General features: G+C 42.5%; 1 protein-coding gene across 4 annotated transcripts in view; it reads left to right on the top strand.

The window, feature by feature from the left end:
* LOC141073647 (uncharacterized) overlaps positions 1-23,289 on the top strand; it is a 98,260-nt gene that overhangs the window by 23,658 nt on the left and 51,313 nt on the right. For 3 of the 4 annotated variants that reach the window (XM_073560965.1, XM_073560962.1, XM_073560966.1), the window contains exons 6-12: positions 1,714-1,818; positions 6,262-6,299; positions 8,214-8,305; positions 14,408-14,677; positions 15,649-15,774; positions 17,822-17,935; positions 19,315-19,440. In XM_073560965.1, the coding sequence (XP_073417066.1) occupies positions 1,714-1,818; positions 6,262-6,299; positions 8,214-8,305; positions 14,408-14,677; positions 15,649-15,774; positions 17,822-17,935; positions 19,315-19,440 (871 nt within the window). The remainder of the gene's footprint in view (positions 1-1,713; positions 1,819-6,261; positions 6,300-8,213; positions 8,306-14,407; positions 14,678-15,648; positions 15,775-17,821; positions 17,936-19,314; positions 19,441-23,289) is intronic. The other variant, XM_073560963.1, reaches the window with a different exon arrangement.

Here is a 23,289-nt window from a genome sequence, read left to right as displayed (position 1 = left end):
GGATGGACTGCGGGCCAGGGGGATGATGCAGGCGGAGACTCCATTGTTCCCTAGTGGAAAAGAGACTGTTTCTGTGCCCATGGACGTAGGGGCTCTCTCCCTGAAGGAAAAGGAGAGACAACGCCGGAGAGAAAAGCAGTTATGCTTCTACTGCGGTAAAACGGGACATTGGAAAAGGGAATGTCCTGATTGTCCATCCTCGACCCGGTCGACGGGAAATGACTAGGTCTGGGTAGTCAGCGGGGAGACTACTCAGACCCTCAGGTACCCTTTTCCTCCTTTTCTAAGGTGTTGCTTCATGTGGAACTGTTAGTGGGCGGTTGTTTTTTTCCTCTACAGCTTTCGAGGACTGCGGATCATCCATCAATCTTATTGAATCCCAATTGGTCACACGCTGTAAGATAGGGACAGTTAAGGGCCCTTTACACAAAGTGATATCGCTAGCAATATCGCTATAACATCACTAGTTTTGTGACGCAGCAGCGATATTGCTAGCGATATCGCTATGTGTGATACTTACCTCCGACCGGCTCCCCAACTGATTATCGCTGATCGCGCGAGAACGTCCTGGGCCGTTTCTCGTCAGCCACTTCCTGCTGGGCTTCCTGCTGTGGCGACGAGCGACGCGTGGACGCGGGCGGGAGGACGTCAGGATCGCCTCATCTGACAGGTAAGTAGCGACCCCCGACCGCTGCTATGTCGCTGGTGAGATCTGCCTGTTTGGCAGCTCACTAGCGACCACTTAGCGATGCACCAGCGGTCCTGACCGCATCATATCGTGGTCGGGATCGCTGGTGCATCGCTAAGTGTAACGGTACCCTTAGACTTAAGGTTCCGATCAAAGTGGTGGCCATTGACTCCTCCCCCTCACTAAAGAGGGAATTCTCTTTATGTCTGACTTGTTTTCGCTCAAAGTGGGCGCTACCCATGTGGAAAACTTAAATTGTTTGGTTCTGGACAATCTACCAGCAGGATTGGTGGTGGGCATGCCCTGGTTACAACGCCATAACCCAGTCATTAACTGGAAAACGGGAGAGATTGTTCAGTGGAGGTTTAATGATTCGATGTTATGTGATAAGTCTGCACTATTGGTTGAACCTGTTAAATCTGTATCTGTGTCATCTGTCGAGCTGGAAGGTATTCCGGAGTACCTGAAAGAATTCGAAGATGTCTTCTCTGAAAGCGAGGCTGAGACGTTTTTCGCCACATAGACCGTTTGACTGCGCTATCGAGTTAGTCCCGGGGGCTAAATTGCCTAAAGCCCATCTGTTTAATTTGTCTGGCCCTGAGCGCTTGGCCATGAAAGATTACATTGCTGAGATTCTTCGCAAAGGACACATACGTCCCTCAGTCTCACCTGTGGCGGCAGGGGTTTTTTTTTAAAGAAAAAAGATGGCGGTTTACGTCCCTGCCTCGACTTTTGTCAGCTCAACAGGATTACTGTACGAAATACGTACCTCCTTCCGTTGATTCCCGATTTGTGTAACCAACTTTCAGGGGCAAAATGGTTCTCCAAACTGGATCTTCGGGGGGCATATAATTTGATAAGGGTCCGGGAGGGAGATGAATGGAAAACCGCGTTCCTCACGACCGAGGGACTGTTTGAAAATTTAGTCATGCCGTTTGGTCTTACCAATGCCCCAGCCATATTTCAGAATTTCATCAACGTGGTAATCTCGGATCTCATTGGTCGTTTTGTTGTCATTTATTTAGACGATATTCTGATATACTCTCCCGACAGTCAATCTCATCTGAATCATGTAGGAACCGTTCTCCAAAGACTGAGGGAAAATCATCTGTATGCCGAATTGGAGAAATGTGAGTTTTTTGTTCAAGAATTGTCTTTTTTGGGATTAATTGTGTCCTGTGAGGGTTTTTGCATGGACCCCAAGAAGGTGCAAGCCATTGCGGATTGGGTGTAACCCCGAGACCTTAAGGGTCTTCAGCGCTTCTTGGGGTTCGCCAATTATTACTGCAAATTTATTCGGGGGTTTTCAAAGGTGGTCAAGCCACTCACATATCTTACATGTAAAGGAGCGGATGTGAGAAACTGGCCCTCGCTCGCAAAAGAGGCCTTTGCGACCCTGAAAAGAAGCTTTATGTCTGCTCCCGTGTTAGTACAGCCAGATCCCTCCAAACCATTAGTCGTGGAAGTGGACGCCTCCGAGGTGGGGGTGGGGGCGGTGTTGTCCCAAGGGCTTGCCACTCTAACCAACCTCAGGCCGTGTGCTTTCTTTTCCAAGAAGTTCTCTGCTGCGGAAAGAAATTATGATGTAGGCAATAGAGAGCTTTTTGCGGTAAAATTGGCGTTTGAAGAATGGAGGCACTTTTTGGAGGGGGCCAGTCACCCGGTTACGGTGATCACGGATCACAAAAATTTGTCATACATTGAGTCTGCTAAAAGATTAACGCCCAGACAGGCCCGTTTTCAGTTTACTATTACATTTCAGCCAGGGTCTAAGAATGTCAAGGCTGACGCCTTATAGCGCAGTTTTCAGCCGGTGTCTCCCCCTGAGCCACCGTCCTCCATTCTTCACCCTGGGGTTGTGTTAGCAGGGGTCTCGTCTGAATTGGAACGGGAGATTCAGGTGGCCCAGTCGCGGGCTCCGGCGGCCAAGCCTGGGGGTAAGTTGTTTGTCCCAGAGCAACTTCACCTGAAACTCTTGCAGGAGTTCCATGAATCCAAGCTGAGTGCTCACCCTGGTATTTCAGCCACGCGTCTGGCGATGGCTAGGATCTTTTGGTGACCTACTCTTGGTTCAGACATAAAAAAATTCATTGCTGGTTATGGGGTCTGCGCTTGTTCTAAAAGCTCTCATAGACGGCCGGCAGGGGAGCTGATGCCCTTGGCAGTGCCCGAAAGACCATGGACTCACTTATCCATGGATTTTGTTACCAATCTCCCTCCATTTAAGGGTAATACGGTGGTATGGGTAGTGGTGGACAGGTTTTCTAAGCAGGCTCATTTTGTACCCCTGTCCGCACTACCGTCAGCTGAGATGTTGTCCAGGTTGTTTGTGCAGCATGTGATCCGGTTGCATGGGGTACCCCTGAATGTGGTGTCTGATCGTGGTGTGCAGTTTGTGGCTAAGTTTTGGCGTGCTTTCTGCAAAAAATTAGGGATGTCTCTGTCCTTTTCATCTGCATACCATCCTGAGAGCAATGGTCAGACGGAACGCACTAATCAGTCCCTGGAACAGATCCTCAGGTGTCTAACTTTTGCTAGACAGAATGACTGGTGCGATGCACTGCCGTTGGCTGAATTTGCCTTCAATAGTAGGGTGAGTCAATCCACGGGTATGACTCCTTTTTTGATCAATTATGGGTTCAGTCCTCACTTTGGTGAGTTTTCTCGTCTGGACTCGGGGTGTCCCGGGGCTGAGGGCTCTGTTCAGCGATTACAGAATACGTGGGCAGAAGTCCAGCGGAGTATATCTAGGTCTCAGGGCAGGTATAAGGTTTTCGCGGACAGGAAACGAACACCAGAGCCCACATTTCAGGTTGGAGACAAGGTTTGGCTCTCCACGCGAAACATTAAGTTGAAGGTTCCTTCAGCCAAGTTGGGGCCCAAATTCATTGGCCCATACAAGATTGTGGAAAAAATCAATCCAGTGGCATATAGGCTGGGCCTTCCACCCTCTTTTAAGATCCCTAACGTCTTTCACAAATCTCTACTGAAACCTTTTGAAGCAATCCGGGGAGACTCCGAGTCCGCTGCTCCTCCTGTTTTTTCCGAGGGGCAGGTGGAGTATGAGGTTGGTCATATCGTAGATTCCAGGTTGGTACGGCGGTCAGTACAGTACCTGGTTCATTGGAAGGGGTATGGACCGGAAGACAGGTACTGGGTACCGGTCCGGTTGATGCATGCTGATCGCCTGGTGCGGGCTTTCCATGCTAAGTACCCTGGCAAGCCTGGGGGTCCAGAGGCCCCCCATTGAGAGGGGGGTACTGTCATGATCTCAGTGCGGGTTTGACTCGCACATGTGGGGTTAATGTCTGGAACCAGTGCTGATGACTGGCATTTCTGGGGTTAAAGGTTGTGATCCCAGTGCAGGCTTACCTGCACACCTGGGGCTTATGATTGTGGCCTCTCCCTGGTTCTGGGAAAGGCTTCTTATAGCCTCAGGAAGCTCCTATCTCCGTCAGTTATACTTTCGCCCTTGGCGTAGTGTGGTGTAGTGACCCCTGAGTGTGTTTGTGCTATGTTCTTGTTTATCGGATACTCTGTGTACGACTCTGTCTGTTCTTTGGATACTGCTTGGTACCTTCTATGTTTGTTTGGCTTTGACCACTGCCTTGCACTGACTCTCTGTTCTGTCTCATCCCTGGTACTTTACTGTTATCTCTGTGTATGATCCGGTTTGTCTGACTTTGAGAATTCCTGTATTAGTGTTCTGCCTATCTCTGACAGCAGGACGCTAAGCCCCACCCCCTTGCGGTCACATGACCGTAGGTCCTTCACTGATCACTGATTTTAGCTTCTCCAGGTCTGACCCCGGGCCCCTCTGCAGTGTGGGTGAGTCCTTGCTCAACGGTGGCTGCACGCCGACCTTAACAGGACCGTGACACTTCTCATATAGGTGGAGTGGTGGAGCCCATTCTCCTGTTCTCCTATGGGCCAGTCCGAGCCTGTGGTCTGATATGAAGCTCAGCCAAAGACTGGGCTTCACTGGAGTACCCACATGGCAGCCATGGGGGCCTTCAGAAGACCTCTGGTCACCATGGGAACTCATTGGCACTCCACGATCAGAGATTGACAACAGCATTTAAAGAGGACTTTTCATCAATTTTTTTATATTGATCTGGACACACTATGTAATTTCATCTGCAAATCGGAATAGAACTTTTTTTTTAATATCGTCTCTCCATTGCTGAGATATCAGCAATCAAAGTATTGGCACCTCTTGAGTTAACTTTTGTTAAGTCTAAGTGGGTTTTATCAGATACCATCTCATACAGGGAGAAGAAAGACAAGCCCCTAGTGAAACCTGTCGGATAACACCCACGTGGACTTAAATCAATGAATTAATTAATTAGGTGGCAAATATCTCCACGACAAAGACGCGAAAGGAAAAAATAAAAACGTTTTATTTTGCTTTTATTTTATTTTTTTATTGTATTATTTAGTTTTATTTTTACTTATTTATTTTATTTCACAGCCAGTATTACATTGTGTGTCCAGCGCAACATGAAAAATTTGGTGAAAGGTCCTCTTTAACAAGATATAACTGCCCAGTTTCAATCACTGCTGCTCCCTGTAGAATTTGACTGTACACCAACTGGCGTCTGCCAGGTATTGTGCGGGCTCAGCTCCTGAGCCCACTCCATACACCTCCACCAAGCTGACAGGTATGTCAAACTCAAATACACAGAGGGCCAAAATTACAAACTTGGAAAAAGTCACCAACCTTGATATTTATTAAAAAAAATGTATACAAATGGTATGATGACCCTACTGTCCAACCCAGCAAAGTATTGTGACCCCAATAGAGTATGATGCCCCAACAGTGATCCCCACACAGCTATCCACTTAGTATAATGGGCCCCACATAGTCCTCCCTACAGTATTATGGGCACCACATAGTTCTCCATACAGTGTAATGGATCAAAATAATCACCCAAACAGTATAATGTTTCCACATAGTCCTCCATTCAGTATTATGGGCCCCATATAGTTCTCCATACAGTATAATGGCCCACATATTCCTGCATATAGTTTAATGGCCCCACATAATCCTCCATACAGCAACTGGCCCCACATAGTCCTCCAGACAGTATAATGGGCTCAAATAGTCCTCCATACAGAATAATAGGCCACACATTAAATAAATAAATACTCACCTCTCCTCATTGATCTGCTGCTTCGGTCTCGGCAGTGAGCATTCTGAAGCTGCTCATTTCTCAGCACAGAGGGTGTGAAATAGTGATGTTGTTGCGCTTCTGTGCTGAAATGTCAGGCGCAGAGGGATAATAATGGAGAAGGGAGCGTTAGCTGATGATCCCTCTTCCATAATTGCTTTCAACTGTATCGACAACCATGATGCTGATACAGTTGAAAGTCATAGCCGGGCCAGTGCCAGCATCGCAGGTCAAATATAATCACCCTGCAAGCCAGTGTTTGACATGCTCATATTCCATACATGTGAACTATATGGCGGTAATGGGTAAATATATACTGTATATTTGATACATTTTCTTTTCTGTGACACAGAATTATAGACACTTTGACTTATTATTTTGTTATGTTTGTATTTATTACAGAAAAAAAGAAAAGAAGGGGATTTTAAAGAAAGTTAGAGGTAAAGGATCTCTTCATTTATTATATTATGAAATGTATTCACCTTATGTAGGTCTCCTATGTGTTGTCGTTCAGCTTTATGTGTGGGCAATCCCCTGTGTGTAGCTGCCCTTTTTCTTAGACACAGTGGGCAGCTGCAGATAGGTGATTTTACTGAATAACATTAATTAGAAAAAAAAGTCCAGGAGTTCCCCTAATGCTAGCGTAAAAGACTTTCTAGGAAAACTAAAATCCTATATTTTGGATTGTGCAATCCCGGCATGCTGAACATGATCCTGAAAACCGCCACACCCACTTTACAGGGAGAGAGCCCATGTTTTTAACTTAAGGCCCCGTCTCACTAAGCAATCTCGGTAGCGAGATCGCTGCTGAGTCACAACTTTTGTGACGTAACAGCGATCTCACCAGCGAGATCGCTATGTGTGACATCGATCAGCGAGCGGCCCCCCTGCCGGTATCGCTGATCGCTGCAAGAAATCTCTGGACATTTCTTTGGTCGCTGGTCTCCCGCTGACCAGCACGCATCGCTGTGTGTGACAGCGGGAGACCAGCGATCAGGTGTAAAAAATAATAAAAAAAATAAAAAATATTGTTATTCTCACCTTCCGATGTCCCGTTCAGCCATCCTGCCTCTCTCCACGCTCCGGTCCCAGTGATCCTTTGCACGAATGACCGCGAGACTTTGTTATCCCTCGAGACCGTGACATCTCGCGGTCATTCGTGCAAAGGATCACTGGGACCGGAGCGTGGAGAGAGGCGGGATGGCTGAACAGGACGTCGGAAGGTGAGAATAACTATATTTTTTATTTTGATTCTATTTTCTACAGCGATGGCAAGCGATGCCGGGCGCTCGGCATCGCTGTGCTGATCGCTGGTGAAGCTGTCTGTGTGACAGCTCACCAGCGATCACATAGCGACTTACCAGCGATCCTGACACCTTCATATCGGTGTCGGGATGGCTGGTAAGTCGCTTAGTGTGACGGGGCCTTTAGACAGAGCTGCCACATTACGTACACATCAATTAGCGATCATTAACAGCTAGAAGAATGTTACCGATCGGTGGCTGTCACGTACAGCACATGATGTGGCAGCGACATCTCCCCCCTGTAAGAGGGCTGTGGAGGTTTGTGCTGTGCTGCTCTGCATGTCGGGATCTCACAAACTGGAACTTTGTCCACAAGTTTTCTAACAAAGTCTTGTACTGGGACATTAGGGACACTTTTTTGTAATTAAAGGGGTACGTTAAATTTTGGACATTATTTCTTACTCATGGAATAGGGAATAACTTACCAATCGCCGAGGGTCTGAGAACCGTCCATGACTCCTAAGAGCTTCATGTGAATGGATCAGAGACTGATCATGTGCACTGCAGCTCCATTCATTCTTCTTGGAAGACTGAAGACCAGCCGAGGGCAGCATGTAATCACCTGTCTACGGCTGCCCATTGTTTTCTTAAATATAAAGGGCAGCCTCAGACAGATGCTAGGTTCTTTTTAAGTAGATCTTTACGGTTTATGAAAGCATCGGCTGAACGATATGCATGAGTCTTCATTTATACTGGTGGAGAAGGATCTTCCTAGTGACCTCAACCATCATGCATGTTTCGAAAATCAGAGACCTGACTTTTTTATTTTAAAGCTTTCAAACTGATTTTTTTCAGGGGTGTAAAATAAAACTCCTGGGCCTCAAAATCTGTAACAAGGTCCTGAAACTACCATGCATAATTTATAATACTGATCTCCACATATATGGGTACAGAGACTTTTGGGCTGCCTCATTAAACAGCACCCCGTACACTGTTGATATATGGCTCGTTTGATCCCTCAATAGCCTTGTGTGATACTTCATTACTTTTTTATTTATAATGGGAATAAGGTCCTTTAAGTTTTTTTTCCCTATGTTTTACTCCATCTAGGGCTTTTTAAGAGGGATAAGTCAAAAACAACAAAATCAAAGCAAGCTATTAGCTTCCGATCATTAAATTTTGATAGTGATGCTAAGGACGGGGTAAGTAGCCAATCCATTTTTTATACTAATATGTGTTTCCATTTTACATTTTTCCTAGGTCTAGGGTGAATAATGGGCCATTTTGTATTTGTTGTTTTATATACTTATCAGGATTGTACAGATATGTACAGTTCTTAGAAATGTTTCCTATTGGGCTAACAGGAAGATGTTTTTGGAATCAGAGCATTTCACTACCTGAATACTAGTCCCCTAGAAATGAATAAAAATGGTAATATGAATCTGCTGGCACACTAGTGTTTTTGGCCATGTTGGCAGGAAGAAGCAGCCCATTACTCATTGCGCGAAATGATGCAATGAGAGCAGTATTCATGCACTTTATGGAAATGTGTTATCAGTAAATTACTCACTGTTTAAATCAGTGTTAGCAGCGGATTAATCAGCGTAACATCCAGAGTCAGCAACACAGAATGTAGATTTATTCATATCCAGGTTGAACAGCTTACAGCATGAAATGTGATCAGTCTGGTATCTGCTGTGGCTTGCAGCATGGGAGCATTACAACAACAAGAAGGGAAGAGAAGGAGGGGGCATCCTGTCTGTTCTTTTTTGTCACTGAACTTTGTTAACAATCTCACAATATGCACAATATATCAAACAGTACAGTATTAGTTGTTGCAATACACAGATCAACATGCATTATTCCAACACCCCCACTCAACAACTACTTATCCTCTTAGTCCCAGTGTGGTTCTCAATTCTTGGAACCTGCCTCGTGGCAATAGCTTTGTCATAATGTCAGCTGCCATCTTATCAGTTTCACAATAGATGAACTGAATTATGCCACGATCTATCAAATCACGTAAATGATGATGTCTGACGTCAATGTGCTTGGTTCTAGCACTGATCTTTTCACTGCATGCAAGTTTAATGCATCCTTGGTTGTCCTTATAAATCACCGTCGGCTGAGTTGAAGGTGTGCCAAGATCATCCATCAATTGTCTTAGCCAAATGACCTCCTGGCTTGCATAGGCTACGGACACATACTCCGCTTCTGTAGATGACAAGGCAACAGACACTTGTTTCCTGCTAGACCAGGAGATTAAACTTTCTCCAACTTTAAACAAGTACCCGCTTGTGGATTTACGATCATGCGAATCACCAGCCCAATCTGCATCTACATAGCCGGTGAGTTCTAGATCTCCCGTTGCAGACAGCTTTAAATTTACATCTTGTGTTTCTTTTAAATATCGGAGAAGTCTCTTAACAGCATTCCAGTCTCTTTGGCGTGGTTTTTCCACATATCTGCAAAGGATTCCAACTGTTGTTGTGATATCCGGTCGAGTCATAGTTGATATGTATAGAAGTGCCCCCACTGCCTGACGATATTTCTCATTGCTTGGCAACAGGTCATCTTCTCCTTCCAGCTTCAGGTAGGATGGTTCCATTGGGGTTGATATACCTTTGGCTTCTGACATTCCAAACTGATTCAGAATCGAATTAATTTTTGCACTTTGGTTTAGAAGAAAACTTCCATCTTCCTCTCTCTGGATTTGGATTCCTAGATAATATGTCACATTTCCAAGGTCTTTCGTTTCAAAACGCTGGTTCAGAATTTCAGCCATTTTTCCAATTTCTGCGTCTTCCTGATGAACTACAATCACATCGTCCACATATAAGAGAATATACATCCACTTTCCATCTGTATATTTTGTGTATAAGCATGGATCCGCTTGACCTCTTTTAAAACCTTCTTCCAACAAGACCTTAATTATCTTGGTATTCCATGCTCTTGCTGATTGCTTAAAACCATAAAGGGAGTTTTGTAGTTTGCAAACAAGATTCTCTTCACCCCCTTTTACATAACCTTCAGGTTGAGTCATGTATAAGTCCTCCTCAATGTCATCATTTAAAAAGGCAGTTTTTATATCCAAATGTCTGACATTCATCTTTTGTACAGCAGCTACAGCTAACAAAGCTCTGAACGTGGTCTGTTTAGCGACTGGAGCAAACGTAGCATCGTAATCTTCGCCATACTTTTGAGAATATCCTTTAGCCACCAACCTTGCTTTAAATCTGTGGATTTTACCTTCAGAGTCATATTTGGTTTTGAAGACCCACTTGCACTTGATTGCCTTTTTGCCCTGTGGCAGCTTGGTGAGTTTCCAAGTTTGAAGTTGATGAAGCGATTTGATTTCCTCATTAGCAGCATTGATCCACTTTGTTCTTTCATGGACAGGTAGTTCTTGCATTTCATCCCATGGCTGCGGCTCTGATTCAGGTAGTGTCTTGACTATGTAGGATAGACGTTTAGCTGGTACGCCTCTGTTTGATCTTGACGATCTCCTGATTTCAGACTCACCTGATTTTTCTGTTGTTCCTTCAGTGGTTGAAGAATCCAGCCAGACCTCTACATCCTCCTTGTTATTGTCTTGTAATTGTGACTTCAGCTGGACTACTGGCTTGATGTCACAAAACTTGGGGGACACAAAGTTCTCATTAATCACTACATCTCTACATATTGTGACCTTGTTTGTTTCTGGGTGTAGAATCCTATAACCTTTCTGGGTTTCACTGTAGCCTACCAGGATCCCTTCCTTAGCGTGAGATTCCCACTTAGTTCGCCTTTCTTTGGGAACATGTACAAGTGCTTTACTTCCGAATATTCTTATATGATGTAGTTTTGGCTTTCTGCTGTTCCATTGCTCAAATGGAGTTTTCTCTGTAGCTTTACCTGGTAGTGTTTTCTGAAGATAGCAAGCTGTCATGATTGCTTCACCCCAATATGCTGTGGACAGAGTTGCATCAAACAACATACTTCTTCCACTTTCACAGAGTGTTCGGTTCCTTCTTTCCGCGACACCATTTTGCTCAGGATTGTACGGTACAGTGGTCTGAAATAGGATTCCATTTTTCTTTAAAATGCTCTGTGTCTCATTACTTGTGTATTCAGTCCCATTATCTGCACGTAGAATCTTTGGCATTCTCCCAAATTTATTATATACCTCAGCTAGATATACTTCAAGTTTCTCTGGAACTTCTTTCTTGCTGTGAAGCAGATGGACAACTGTATATTTTGAATGATCAACAATACATGTGGGAAAATATCTCTTCTTCCGAGGAGTCTGAGTGCTCATTGGACCACAGACATCTGTATGTATTAAATCTAGTGTCTGTCCTGTTCTTGTAGTACTTCTCTTAGGAAAAGTTTTTCTAGACATTTTCCCTTTGATGCAGCTAGTACATTTCATTATCTGGTTACATAGATCAATTGCTTCTGGATCTCTGTGTGCTAGGCGCCTATGCCATACATGAATGCAGTTATTGTGCCTTTCTTCCTGAGCAGTGTACACACACTCTTTGCATTTAAGCTGGTAAAGTTCATTTGTGATTTTTCCTTCTGCTAGTGTGTGGCCCTCTTTTGAGATGATGCAGTTATCATGCTTAAATGTAACTTCATTTCCTTGTTTTGTGAGTTTCTTCACAGATAGCAAATTACTCTCAAGACTAGGCACATAGAGCACATCTTTTACTGGGATCTTCTTGCTTTGTGTTGGTGAGATTTGACAATCAAAATAACCATCTCCTATACCTTGTGAAGTCATGTACTGACCATTAGCCATAATCACTTTCTCTGACTTACTTTGGTTAAGCTTAGAAAAGAAGTCCCTGTTATTAGTCATGTGACTAGTTGCTCCAGAGTCTATACACCATGCATGCTTTGATGTATTTACACTGACAGTAAATGCAGTTTCAGTATTCACAGAATCATTTTCTGCAGACACAGCACTTTTAACCCTTTGAAGACTGCTTTGCTTTTTCAGCTGATTCATTCTAGCTTTCCAGACTCTGCAGTCGGCTTTCAAATGTCCTGATTTATTGCAAACAAAACATTCACGTGTTTCTTTTAGGTGCTTTCTGTTATCATTTAGATTTTGTGTCTGTAAAGCAGATTCTGCATCGCATGTCCTGCTGTTTACACCTTCCGCTTTCCGCTTATATTCATCTATGAGCTTCCCTCTGACATACTCCAATGTAAGCTCATCATCTGGGCGCGCATCTAGTGCGGTTACAAGCGTGTCATAGTTTTCTGGAAGACCACTAAGCAGTAATGCGGCTACATGAAAGTCCTTCAAATCTTCCCCAATGCCTCTCAGGCGTTCTACAATCTCTAGAATGCTTGTTATGTAGTCCTGCATATCCTGGCCATTCTGTAGTTTAGACTGGTACAATTTTCTCATGAGATAAACTTTATTGCTTAAATTTATCCTCTCATGCACCTTTTGCAGCTGCTCCCACATTTCTCTTGCAGTTTCACTTTTACACACATGCACAATCTGATCATCATCTATACTGAGTGATATGGTACTTTGTGCTTTCTGATCCATCTCTATCCACTCCTGTGATACTGGGTCAGGTTTAGGCTCCTGTGTGTATTTCCACGTACCTTCTCTTATCAGCAGCATTTTCACTTTGAATTTCCAGGATTGATAATTCTGGTTAGTGAGACTTGGTACTGTAAACTTCATGGAGTTGCTGCTGCTGGTGGCCATCTTTGCTGTCTTCCTTTCTTTTCTTTTCTCTGTGCTCTGAGGATCTGGGACTCTAGGACTCTGGGCCCCATAACCTGTTAGCAGCGGATTAATCAGCGTAACATCCAGAGTCAGCAACACAGAATGTAGATTTATTCATATCCAGGTTGAACAGCTTACAGCATGAAATGTGATCAGTCTGGTATCTGCTGTGGCTTGCAGCATGGGAGCATTACAACAACAAGAAGGGAAGAGAAGGAGGGGGCATCCTGTCTGTTCTTTTTTTTGTCACTGAACTTTGTTAACAATCTCACAGTATGCACAATATATCAAACAGTACAGTAGTAGTTGTTGCAATACATACAGATCAATATGCATTATTCCAACAATCAGGATTTTATATTCAATGTATTTAAGAAGAAAAATAATTTCCATTTTCTTTTTTAATTTTCATTTCCCAATCCACATTAAGAGATATTGCAACTTTACGCTGACCACAGGGGCTATAGACTAGATTCATACTTCCTGTTCTTTCAGGATATTCACATGTAAATTAGCAGCAATGGTCAGACTCTGACCTTTTTAATATGAAAGCATCTAATGAGCATGTGCAAAGGTCATTATGTAAGGAGGATCAGCTTTGACATTATCTCTTATGTTTGGTGGATCCTTTGTTTTCAGCAGTGAGTAGAAGTGTTACCTGTCATTGTACTTTTACTTTTGATGATGAGACTTTCGAAAAGTCTTCTATGAAGAAGTCTTTTATAATTTTTTTATAATCATCAAGAAGTTTTAGTCTAAAATAGCCCCAGTGGCCAGTGTGAAAATGGCAAGATTTTTTTTTGACATACAAATTGTGATATATAGAAAAATAATTATATAAAAATAAATAAATTTGCATTTAACACATAAGCCTCAATTTATTTCTAGGTAATTTTCGAATGATAAATTCTTTTTAATTATGTGCTGAGGTGCACAGTTGTGTGTTTAAAGATGTTCCTCCAGCCATTAGAAAGATTCCCTCAAAAAACAAAAAGAACTTTATAATATACAGTATACATCTGAGTTAATTTGCTGTTAGCCAGAACCAAAGAGCACAAAGTCCCAGAAAACCCCTTTATCTTGTGTGTTGTTTTATACTTACTGTCTTGGCAGAAAAAGTTGGTAGATGGTCTGTAGGAGTTGTTGCCAGATTGCTTGTAATTATTCAGAAATATGGAATATTTGGCATTTGCTTTGCTCTTTCCAGGGCATAGTCCCTTGAAGCTGAAATTTTTGTAAACTATTGTGTTTGGCATATGGCGATATATGTGGTGCCCCTCATTTACCTCTAAATTTATGGCAGGATTTTGTGGCCCCACTTTATTGTATGTTTATGGAAGTGTTTACTATAATTGTTCTTAACTGTGGTAGCTATCATTTTTATTAATCTTTTTATTTTATCATTAAAATATTTGTTTTGGGATTTTGGTACATTATGTAAGCTGGGGGCTTATGTATGTAAGTGCAATAAATCGCTACAATAAATATACAGTCCTGCGGTTCATATTATATGGCTATAGCACTGCTGTCTAACTGTGTGATGTTTACACCTTGATTAATTTGTACCCAGGGCTCTGATGATGGCAATGAGTACTCCAATGATGGCAGAGAGGGCTCCGATGATGACAATGAGGACAACAATGATGACACAGAGGGATCCGATGATGGCTCCGATGATGGCAGCGAGGGCTCCGATGATGACAATGAGGACTCCAATGATGGCAAAGAGGGCTCCGATGAAGAAGATGACAGAGAAAATGGTATAAAGTCAACGCTATCCATTATTAACACTACACTTCAGAAGTGGCAACAGAATCACTGGACTGCTAAAGTTTCAGAGGTATTTGAAAAGTTAACAACATGTTTCTTCCTGCGGCATGGGATGCGACTGGATTTCCAGCTGTGAATTTATCATCTCTAATCATGAGTTTTCCAAACTTTATAAAAATAAGGCAAGAGTCTCCAAATGGTAAAGTCTACAAAACTTTCCTTTTAAAAAGGCCCAATGACATGTTTTCAGTCCCCATCGACTCTTGTTCACATCACCATAGTGTCTTAACTCTTCACCATGTGACCCCTTCGGTCAGTTTCTGGCACAGGATCAGGAATACCAGGTGCAGGTACGGGAGGCATTTTAAAATGTGATAACATTACCTTTTGTTATTTTAGTTCAACTGCCATATTTACTGGGGCTATGCAGGATTATATTAGTTTTTTGGCTCATAGTATAAAAATAACAGGCAAGTAGTTGCTATCTGTTATACTGTTCTATACGGCACGGGCTCAGTACAGCCACTGACCGCTCCTAGCTGCGATTCAGCTGCTCCATGTCAACAGAGCAGTTCTTCTTCTGGGCGATTCTATCGACAGGGCGTGAGTGCCAGCGTCATGCTGATTGACAGCCAACTTCCTGCAGTTAGGCAGCAGAGAGACGGTTGTCAATTATCATGACATCGGCAGTCACGCCCCTCCAATGGAGCAGGGTGGAAAAGAATCCCTTGTTCTGTCGACATGACGTCAGCAGAAACCGCAGAATCACTGACAGGAGAGGTCAGTGTGTTGGCAGAGAAGGAAGGTAGTTAGCAACTACCTGCTCGTTAGTTCTTCGGACATAGTAAAAAATATTCAATAGTCCTGGATAACCCATTTAAGTAATAGTCAGATAGCCCTATGATGGGAGAAATATTTGTAAGCTTAAAAAAAGTAAATTATTTACTTTTGCAGCAAATTTTTTTTGATGCTTGTTAATATAATATTATAATATATAAAAATATATAGAAGCATATCAAATGTATTTCTACCTTTCTTTAGAGCTCGGTAGAAAAAGAAGATGAATATGTGATTTCTGTATACGCTGAGAGTGCACCAGGTGCTGTCCTCTGGAATACTAAAAGACGTGCTGAAGACTTTAAATTAATATATGAAAAAATATGCCAGGTAACACTAACATTGCTTTTTACTAGCAAACACACAATCTTGATATTGTTATACTTTGTGTTTATGTAGTTGTGAATTAAGTCTGTTCATTGTCATAAACTGATGGAGCAATACAAGTTGTGAGTGATAAAAGTACAAATGTTGTATCTCATTAATTTTATCAACCCACAAAGTGAAGTTAACATATGGAATGTAATGCATGCTGAATGCCTTAAAAACTAGACAAAAATGTTCCAGATTTATTGTTTTGCATTATTAGTACCATATGTAACCCAAAATTGTATCAGTGGAAACTACAGGAAAAAAAAGAAAAATGTTATGGGTGTCAGAGCATGACAACAAAAAAAATATTTTTATAAAGTTATTTTATTTTTGCAATAGTAGTAAAACAACAGACTGTGGTATTCTTGTATCACATAAATGTAACCTGTCATTTATACTGAATGGTTAGCCATGTTTAAAGAAGTAATAACTCCAGAATCACTGTTTTATAGTTCCACCGCTCTAAAAGTTATGCAATATATGTACAATAAAAGGGTACCAATGAGTACTGAAGCTTGCACCGCAAAGGAAAAAGTCCCTTACAGATTTCCATTGATGGAAACATTTTAAAGCCACTACATCTAGAATATGGCAACACAAATACACATGATCTTTTGTCGTATGTGTATCCAGACCACAGAAGTCCTAAAACCTAATAAAAAATATTGATATTTGGTATGACTGTAATTGTACTAACCACAGAAGAAAGTTACCACTTTATTTCTTCAACATTGTTAACAGCTTCAATCGAATAAAAAAATTAAGGCAAAATTTCTGTACTTAAAGGGGTTGTACACTCTTCTGATAAAAACCAACAAAATCCCAAATACAAATTTATAAGACCAGGGAAAATGACATAAAATGACATCATAACCCCGGACTGAAAGCACCAGCTCCAATTAACATATGAGAGCAAGGAGAAATAGGGGAGAAGAGGGGTCAGATGATGTGAGAAGCCCCGATGCGCGTTTCGAGGCAACACACGGCCGCCTTCTCAAGGGGCACATCCTAATGGGTTCCCATTGAGGAATCCTGATTGCTATAGTGATTGCTTTACATTGCCTTTTAAGAGCTTCCTGTGAACATTCTACTACCCCTTTGTCTTTCACTTTACTTACATTTTTACATGGGGTTTTACTGAGGTGATTTGAGGGGGCGGGGGTCATTTTTCTGCGTTGTACTGGTACTTTATTTGTATGATTCTATATGTAATTTTGTACATTAATTAATAAAAATTAATTAAGGACATTGTTTTGCTCCTATTTCTCCTTGCTATCATTCTTCTGATAAAAGTCTGCAGTCACTATATGTGACAGCAGAATTCCGAGTCTTCAAAGCGTGCACACTGTTTGCTGTCTGGATTCTCTGGTGTCGGCAGCAAGAGCAGGTGGTTAACTGCCCACAAGTAAGTGATTTGCATACTTCTGGCCACATTCCAACTAGACTGTGCTGCCTTGCTAAATACAATTGAATTAGTCTAGTTGGATTGTGGCCAGAAGTCTGCAAATCACATATTTGCGGTCACTTGTCCACATGCTGTTGCCACCGACACTGAAGAGTCTTGACAGTGTGTGCACCACATCAGTATCAAAGTAGCAGACGACTCCTTTATGGAGCTTACTTACTTCATATGTTTATGTCTCAATATGCCAAATGCTATAAATTTCTTATTTGGAATCCAAAGTGCGATCACTAATACAAGTACCATTCACATCAGTGTCTGTCCCTAGTGAGGCTTACACTATAGATTCCCTATTTTAGACACATACATACAAATTTCATAAGAAGCCATTTAACCCACCCATATGTTATTGGAGAGGGGAATGGATCCCAGGACCCTAATTCTGTAAGGTAAAATCGCTATATTCATAAACAGCACACTACATGCCAAATTCTATAAACTACAAGTGTCTATAAGAATGATTTTGGTCTCAGATGAGAAACAGCTGTATTGTTTGTCTTATAAATAACATTGAAAAAACATGTTTCATTGTTTGTTTCCCAGAAATATACTGATTTCCCAAAGTTTCCAAAGTCAGATGCTATTGGAGGATCCATAAGTGATGACGACGGTCCATTTTTCCACTCAATAGGCACAACTCCAGATAAGTTTATAAAAGTGAGTCACTGAAATATTACAATAACGAATATCCAAATAGACTATTCAAAAGGAAAAGGACTTTATCTCCGGGACCACCTATTGGATGTAACAATCCTAAAAATCAAAATCGACCATTTAACAAGATTTGCCACATGAGTTAGGATTAGAAGCCAAACTAGAAACTCCTTTTGCAGACGCATTTCAGAGTGTTGCTCCTCCTCAAAGCAGATCTGATTTGGCTAGGTGAGAGGCCTTGGGCATCTCCCAATCAGAGGCCACTCACCTAACCAAATGTGCATGCACAGGCTTGTGCTTCAGTTGCGCAAGCACAAGATGTGCAGTGAACTGTGAATGACCTGGTGATAATTTTAGGCAAATCTGACACATTCTATCATATACATATAATGTGTTGGAATATACAGGAGCTGCAGGCTTATGCTGTGGAGGAAATACCTTAAGCAGATAGTAGATAGCACTGTGTTCATTATTTTAGTTTTTCTGTGTGAACGTAGTTCCTCTCTATACTGTATTGTCTGGCTTCTTAGTATTCAGATCCTTCTCGTAATCCTCCATACTTTGATGATGCAGCGAATGGTCACTGTATGTCCCAAATAAACCAGTTCATTCTCCCACAATGTCTAAGTGCTCAAGATTCTGCTGAAAGCTGAAATCTGCATATGTGTATTTTGTGTTGTAGAGTTACTTTTCGTGAACATGGCTTTTGCAGCAGATGGTATTAGACACTGTTAGGCTGTGTGCACACGCTGCAGATTCCGCTGCGGATTAATCCGCACGGATTTTGCAAAAACCGCAGATAATCCGCAGGTCCAATGACCTGCGGATTATCTGCGGTTTCGCCTGCGGTTTGGTCCTGCGGATTCACTATCTCCACAATGGTGGAGATAGGAATCCGCAGCGGTTTCCGCAGAAAGAATTGACATGCAATTCTTTCTGCGGATTCAAAACCGCAGCAAATCCGCGCGGTTTTTTCCGCAGCGTCGGCACAGCGTTTTTTGTTTTTCCATTCAAATGAATGGTACTGTACACCGCAGCTAAAACTGCTGCGTGTCCGCAGCGGCCAAAACCGCTGCGGAAACGCAGCGGAATCCGCAGCGTGTGCACACAGCCTTACTATACACTGAAAGCGCTGCTGAAAGACTGGCGCTTTCATACTATAGTGCTATAGAGACGGCAGCCTAGTCTCGTATCATCTGGCAATGTGTAGTCGGACTCGTACAGCGCTGAGTATTTGGAAAGGGTTATTGAGTAGCTGTGTGATATTTTGCAGGACGCGGTGAGCGATTTCATAATGTATACAGAATCTATAGTTAGAACTGGTGACATCTTCTTTAAATACTAAATGTTATATTTCATTCATTTTTCCTTTTTTTTCGAAGTTTTTTTTTCAGAAACTGTTGGATCTTATCAAAATTCAGCAGGATACAGAGGCTATGTTTTTCTTCTCACCTTTTGACTATGAAGATGATGTAAAAGGAATTCGAAAAGGTCTTCCATGTAGTGAGGTAAAAGAGAAAGATTGAAAGATAGTAAGAAGACTCACCAATTTATGGTGAACCGATGAATAAAATGCAGACAGTGGGCTTCAAGCACAAGACAGTGATTGTAGAGGGGTTTATGTCCAAAATGTTTTAAATATGTAAAAGGGAACTTGTTACATTAAACATTTTGTCTGACCTGCAATATCTGCAATGTGTTATGGAGCAGGTGATACATGATTTATATTTGTGGGAAAATGCTTAGAAGTCCAGTGGGCAGGACGCTAGTCTTCTACGCACTGTTTGGTCCTACATAGAAGTCTGTCAGCCCGATTTTATCTTTTGCCATCAATATACAGGGGATATAAAATGTCTACACACCCCTGTTAAATTGTCAGATTAGGCCAATCACATTTACATTCATGATAAGTCAGTGCACAGCTGCTACAATTCAGTGATTGTGATTAACCTCCAAATATAGCATGGCTGTTGTAGGGGGATTTTCCAGACATTTCCTTAGTTGTATTTTACATTAAAAGCCACGGTTTGTAAATTGTTTACAACACAGCAAAGGGATCATATTGTTGAATGTTATCAGTCAAGAAGAGGATACAAATATTTTTCAATGCATTAGATATACCATGAAACACCGTGAAGACTGTCAACAAGTGGCTTAAATTTGACACAAAAGTGACATACCTAAAACTGGACATCCCTCAAAAATGTTATCAAAAGACAAGAAGAAAATTGGTCCAGTAGGCTGCCAAGAGGTCTAAAACATTAATTCCTTTCCGACATTGGGCATAATAGTACGCTCATGTTGGACTCCCTCCCTTTGATATGGGCTTAGGCAGTGAGCCCACATCTTTCCCGGCACATGTTAGCTGTTTTGAACAGCTGGCATATGCCCGGAACAGATGCAGGTGGAATCGTGATCCATCTGTGACTATTAACCAGTTAAATGCCACTGTCAAATGCTGACAGTGGCATTTAACATGCATTTCCAGCAATCGCGCCAGAAACTGAAATCCGCCCATCGTGCCGGAAATTGAAATCCGCCCATCGGTGACCCCCATCACGTGATTGTGGGTCACAGATGGGTTGGTGTGAGGGACAACAGAGATGTCTCTCCTGGAATGTGCCCCCACCTTGCAATTCCCCCAGGCCATAAAAAGCAATGCTGTTTATACTTAATTAAAAACCAAGGATCAAGTTCTTTGAAGCTTAAGGCCCCGTCACACACAGCAATCTCACCAGCAAGATCGCTGTGTGTGACGAGGATCAGCGCCCGGCCCCCCCCGCCAGGTATCGCTGATTGTGCACTATCGTGCACGGCCGTTTTTTGATCGTTGGTCTCCCGCTTGCTAGCGCGCATCGCTGCGTGTGGCAGCGGGAGCCAACGATCAGCAAGGCTCCTAGCGCTCTAAGCAGGCGCTGGGAGCTGGTCTCTAAGGTAAACATCGGGTTACTAAGGGGCGCGCGTCATGCAGGTTTCTAAGGTACACATCGGGTAACTAAGTGACGCGCACCGCTTAGTAACCTGATATTTACCTTAGAAACCAGCGTCTGGTGAAGCTGCCTGTTTGGCAGCTCACCAGTGATCATGTAGCGATGCACCAGCGATCCTGACAAGGTCATATCGTTGTCGGGATCGCTGGTGCATCGTTTAGTGTAATGGGGCCTTTAGTCCCCACCAACTAGCACCAAGGTGTGAGCTCCTGCAGCTACAGGCAAACTAACTGAAGCATATGGAGACACCGTTGTTGTGCAACAAGTCACAGCAGGCTCTGAGGTACTGAATCTGGAAAATGACTTATAATAACAGAATGCAATATCTCAGAGCCTAGCTGAGCACATTATCGGAATCAGCATTCCTTTCCCCACGCGCCCATATTATTTAGTCATCTCCCTGCATTAGGGAGTTATAAAGCATAGCTAACAGGAGGTATATACGGTAGGCATATTTAGTCTCTATGCGGAGACAAAATCCAGCGGAACCCATTGTTGGCGCCAGAAAGCTGATCCCTGCGGGTCCTTCTCTCCCCTCCCCCGAGGAGAGCGAAGTCGATGCCCCCCTTCCCCTGTGAGGACCCTCACAGTTGGCATGACAACAAGAGGTCTCCTCTATGGTTGTCACTACTGGATTGCTATGAGCGCCACCCGGTGGTCGGCGCTCATAACAAGTGAGGTATTCTGCTACATGCAGGAGATCTGCTCATCGCCTGCATGTAACAGAGCCGATCGGCTTATGGCAGCTGCTAGTCTCCCATGGAGCATGCCAAAAGTGAAAAAAAAGTTTTTTAAAATTATACAAAAATATAAAAGTTCAAATCATCCCCCTTTTGCCCCATTCAAAATGAAACTATATGAAAAAAATCAAATATACACATATTTGGTATCACCGCATTCAGAATCGCCCAATCTATCAATTAAAAACAAAGGATTAACCTGATCGCTAAACGGCGTACCGAGACAAAAAAAAGTAAAAACCCCAGAATTAATTTTTTTTGGTCGCTGTGACATTGCATTAAAATACAATAACAGGTGATCAAAAGATCGTATCTGCACAAAAATGGTACCATTAAAAACATCAGCTCGGCGTGCAAAAAATAAGCCCTCACCCAACCCGAGATCATGAAAAATGGAGACGCTACAGGTATCGGAATATTGCGTAATTTTTTTTAAACAAACTTCGGAATTTTTTTCACCACTTACATAAAAGAGAACCTAGTCATGTTTGTCTATGAACTCGTAATGACCTGGAGAATCATAATGGCTGGTCAGTTTTAGCATTTAGTGAACCTAGTAAAAAAGCCAAACAAAAAACAACTGTGGGATTGCACTTTTTTTGCAATTTCTCCGCACTTTGAATTTTTTTCCCCTTTTCCAGTACACGATATGTTAAAACCAATGGTGTCGTTCAAAAGTACTACTCATCTTGCAAAAAACAAGCCCTCACACTGCTATATGGCTCTGGGAAGAAGGGTAGCAAAAAACAAAAACGCAAAAGCAAAAATACCTCCGGTCATGAAGGGGTTAAGGAAGCTTCCGGAATTCTGGAAAGACCTGGGTGTGTACTGCATGTGACAATCTCCTGTATTCTTCAAATGTCTGGCCTTTGAAGTTTGATGTAAAAAAGGGGGCCTTTCATTCCAAAGAAACATCCAGCCCAACTACAGTTGTGGCCAAAAGTATTGACACCCCTGCAATACTGTCAGATAATACTCAGTTTCTTCCTGAAAATGATTGCAAACACAAATTCTTTGGTATTATTATCTTCATTTAATTTGTCTTAAATGAAAAAACACAAAAGAGAATGAAGCAAAAAGCAAAACATTGATCATTTCACACAAAAGTCCAAAAATGGGCCAGACAAAAGTATTGGCACCCTCAGCCTAATACTTGGTTGCACAACCTTTAGCCAAAATAACTGCGACCAACCACTTCCGGTAACCATCAATGAGTTTCTTACAAAGCTCTGCTGGAATTTTAGACCATTCTTCTTTGGCAAACTGCTCCAGGTCCCTGATATTTGAAGGGTGCCTTCTCCAAACTGCCATTTTTAGATCTCTCCACAGGTGTTCTATGGGATTCAGGTCTGGCCTCATTGCTGGCCTCCTTAGAAGTCTCCAGTGCTTTCTCTCAAACCATTTTCTAGTGCTTTTTGAAGTGTGTTTTGGGTCATTGTCCTGCTGGAAGACCCATGACCTCTGAGGGAGACCCAGCTTTCTCACACTTGTCCCTACATTATGCTGCAAAATTTGTTGGTAGTCTTCAGACTTCATAAGGCCATGCACACGGTCAAGCAGTCCAGTGCCAGAGGCAGCAAAGCAACCCCAAAACATCAGGGAACCTCCGCCATGTTTGACTGTAGGG

The sequence above is a fragment of the Dendrobates tinctorius genome, unplaced genomic scaffold (assembly GCF_039654945.1).
Source record: "Dendrobates tinctorius isolate UK_male_01 unplaced genomic scaffold, ASM3965494v1 ptg000309l, whole genome shotgun sequence".
In the NCBI taxonomy this organism is placed as follows: Eukaryota; Metazoa; Chordata; class Amphibia; order Anura; family Dendrobatidae; genus Dendrobates; species Dendrobates tinctorius.
The sequence above is the reverse complement of the archived record's forward strand: the minus strand, read 5'-3'. Positions and strand labels throughout refer to the sequence as shown.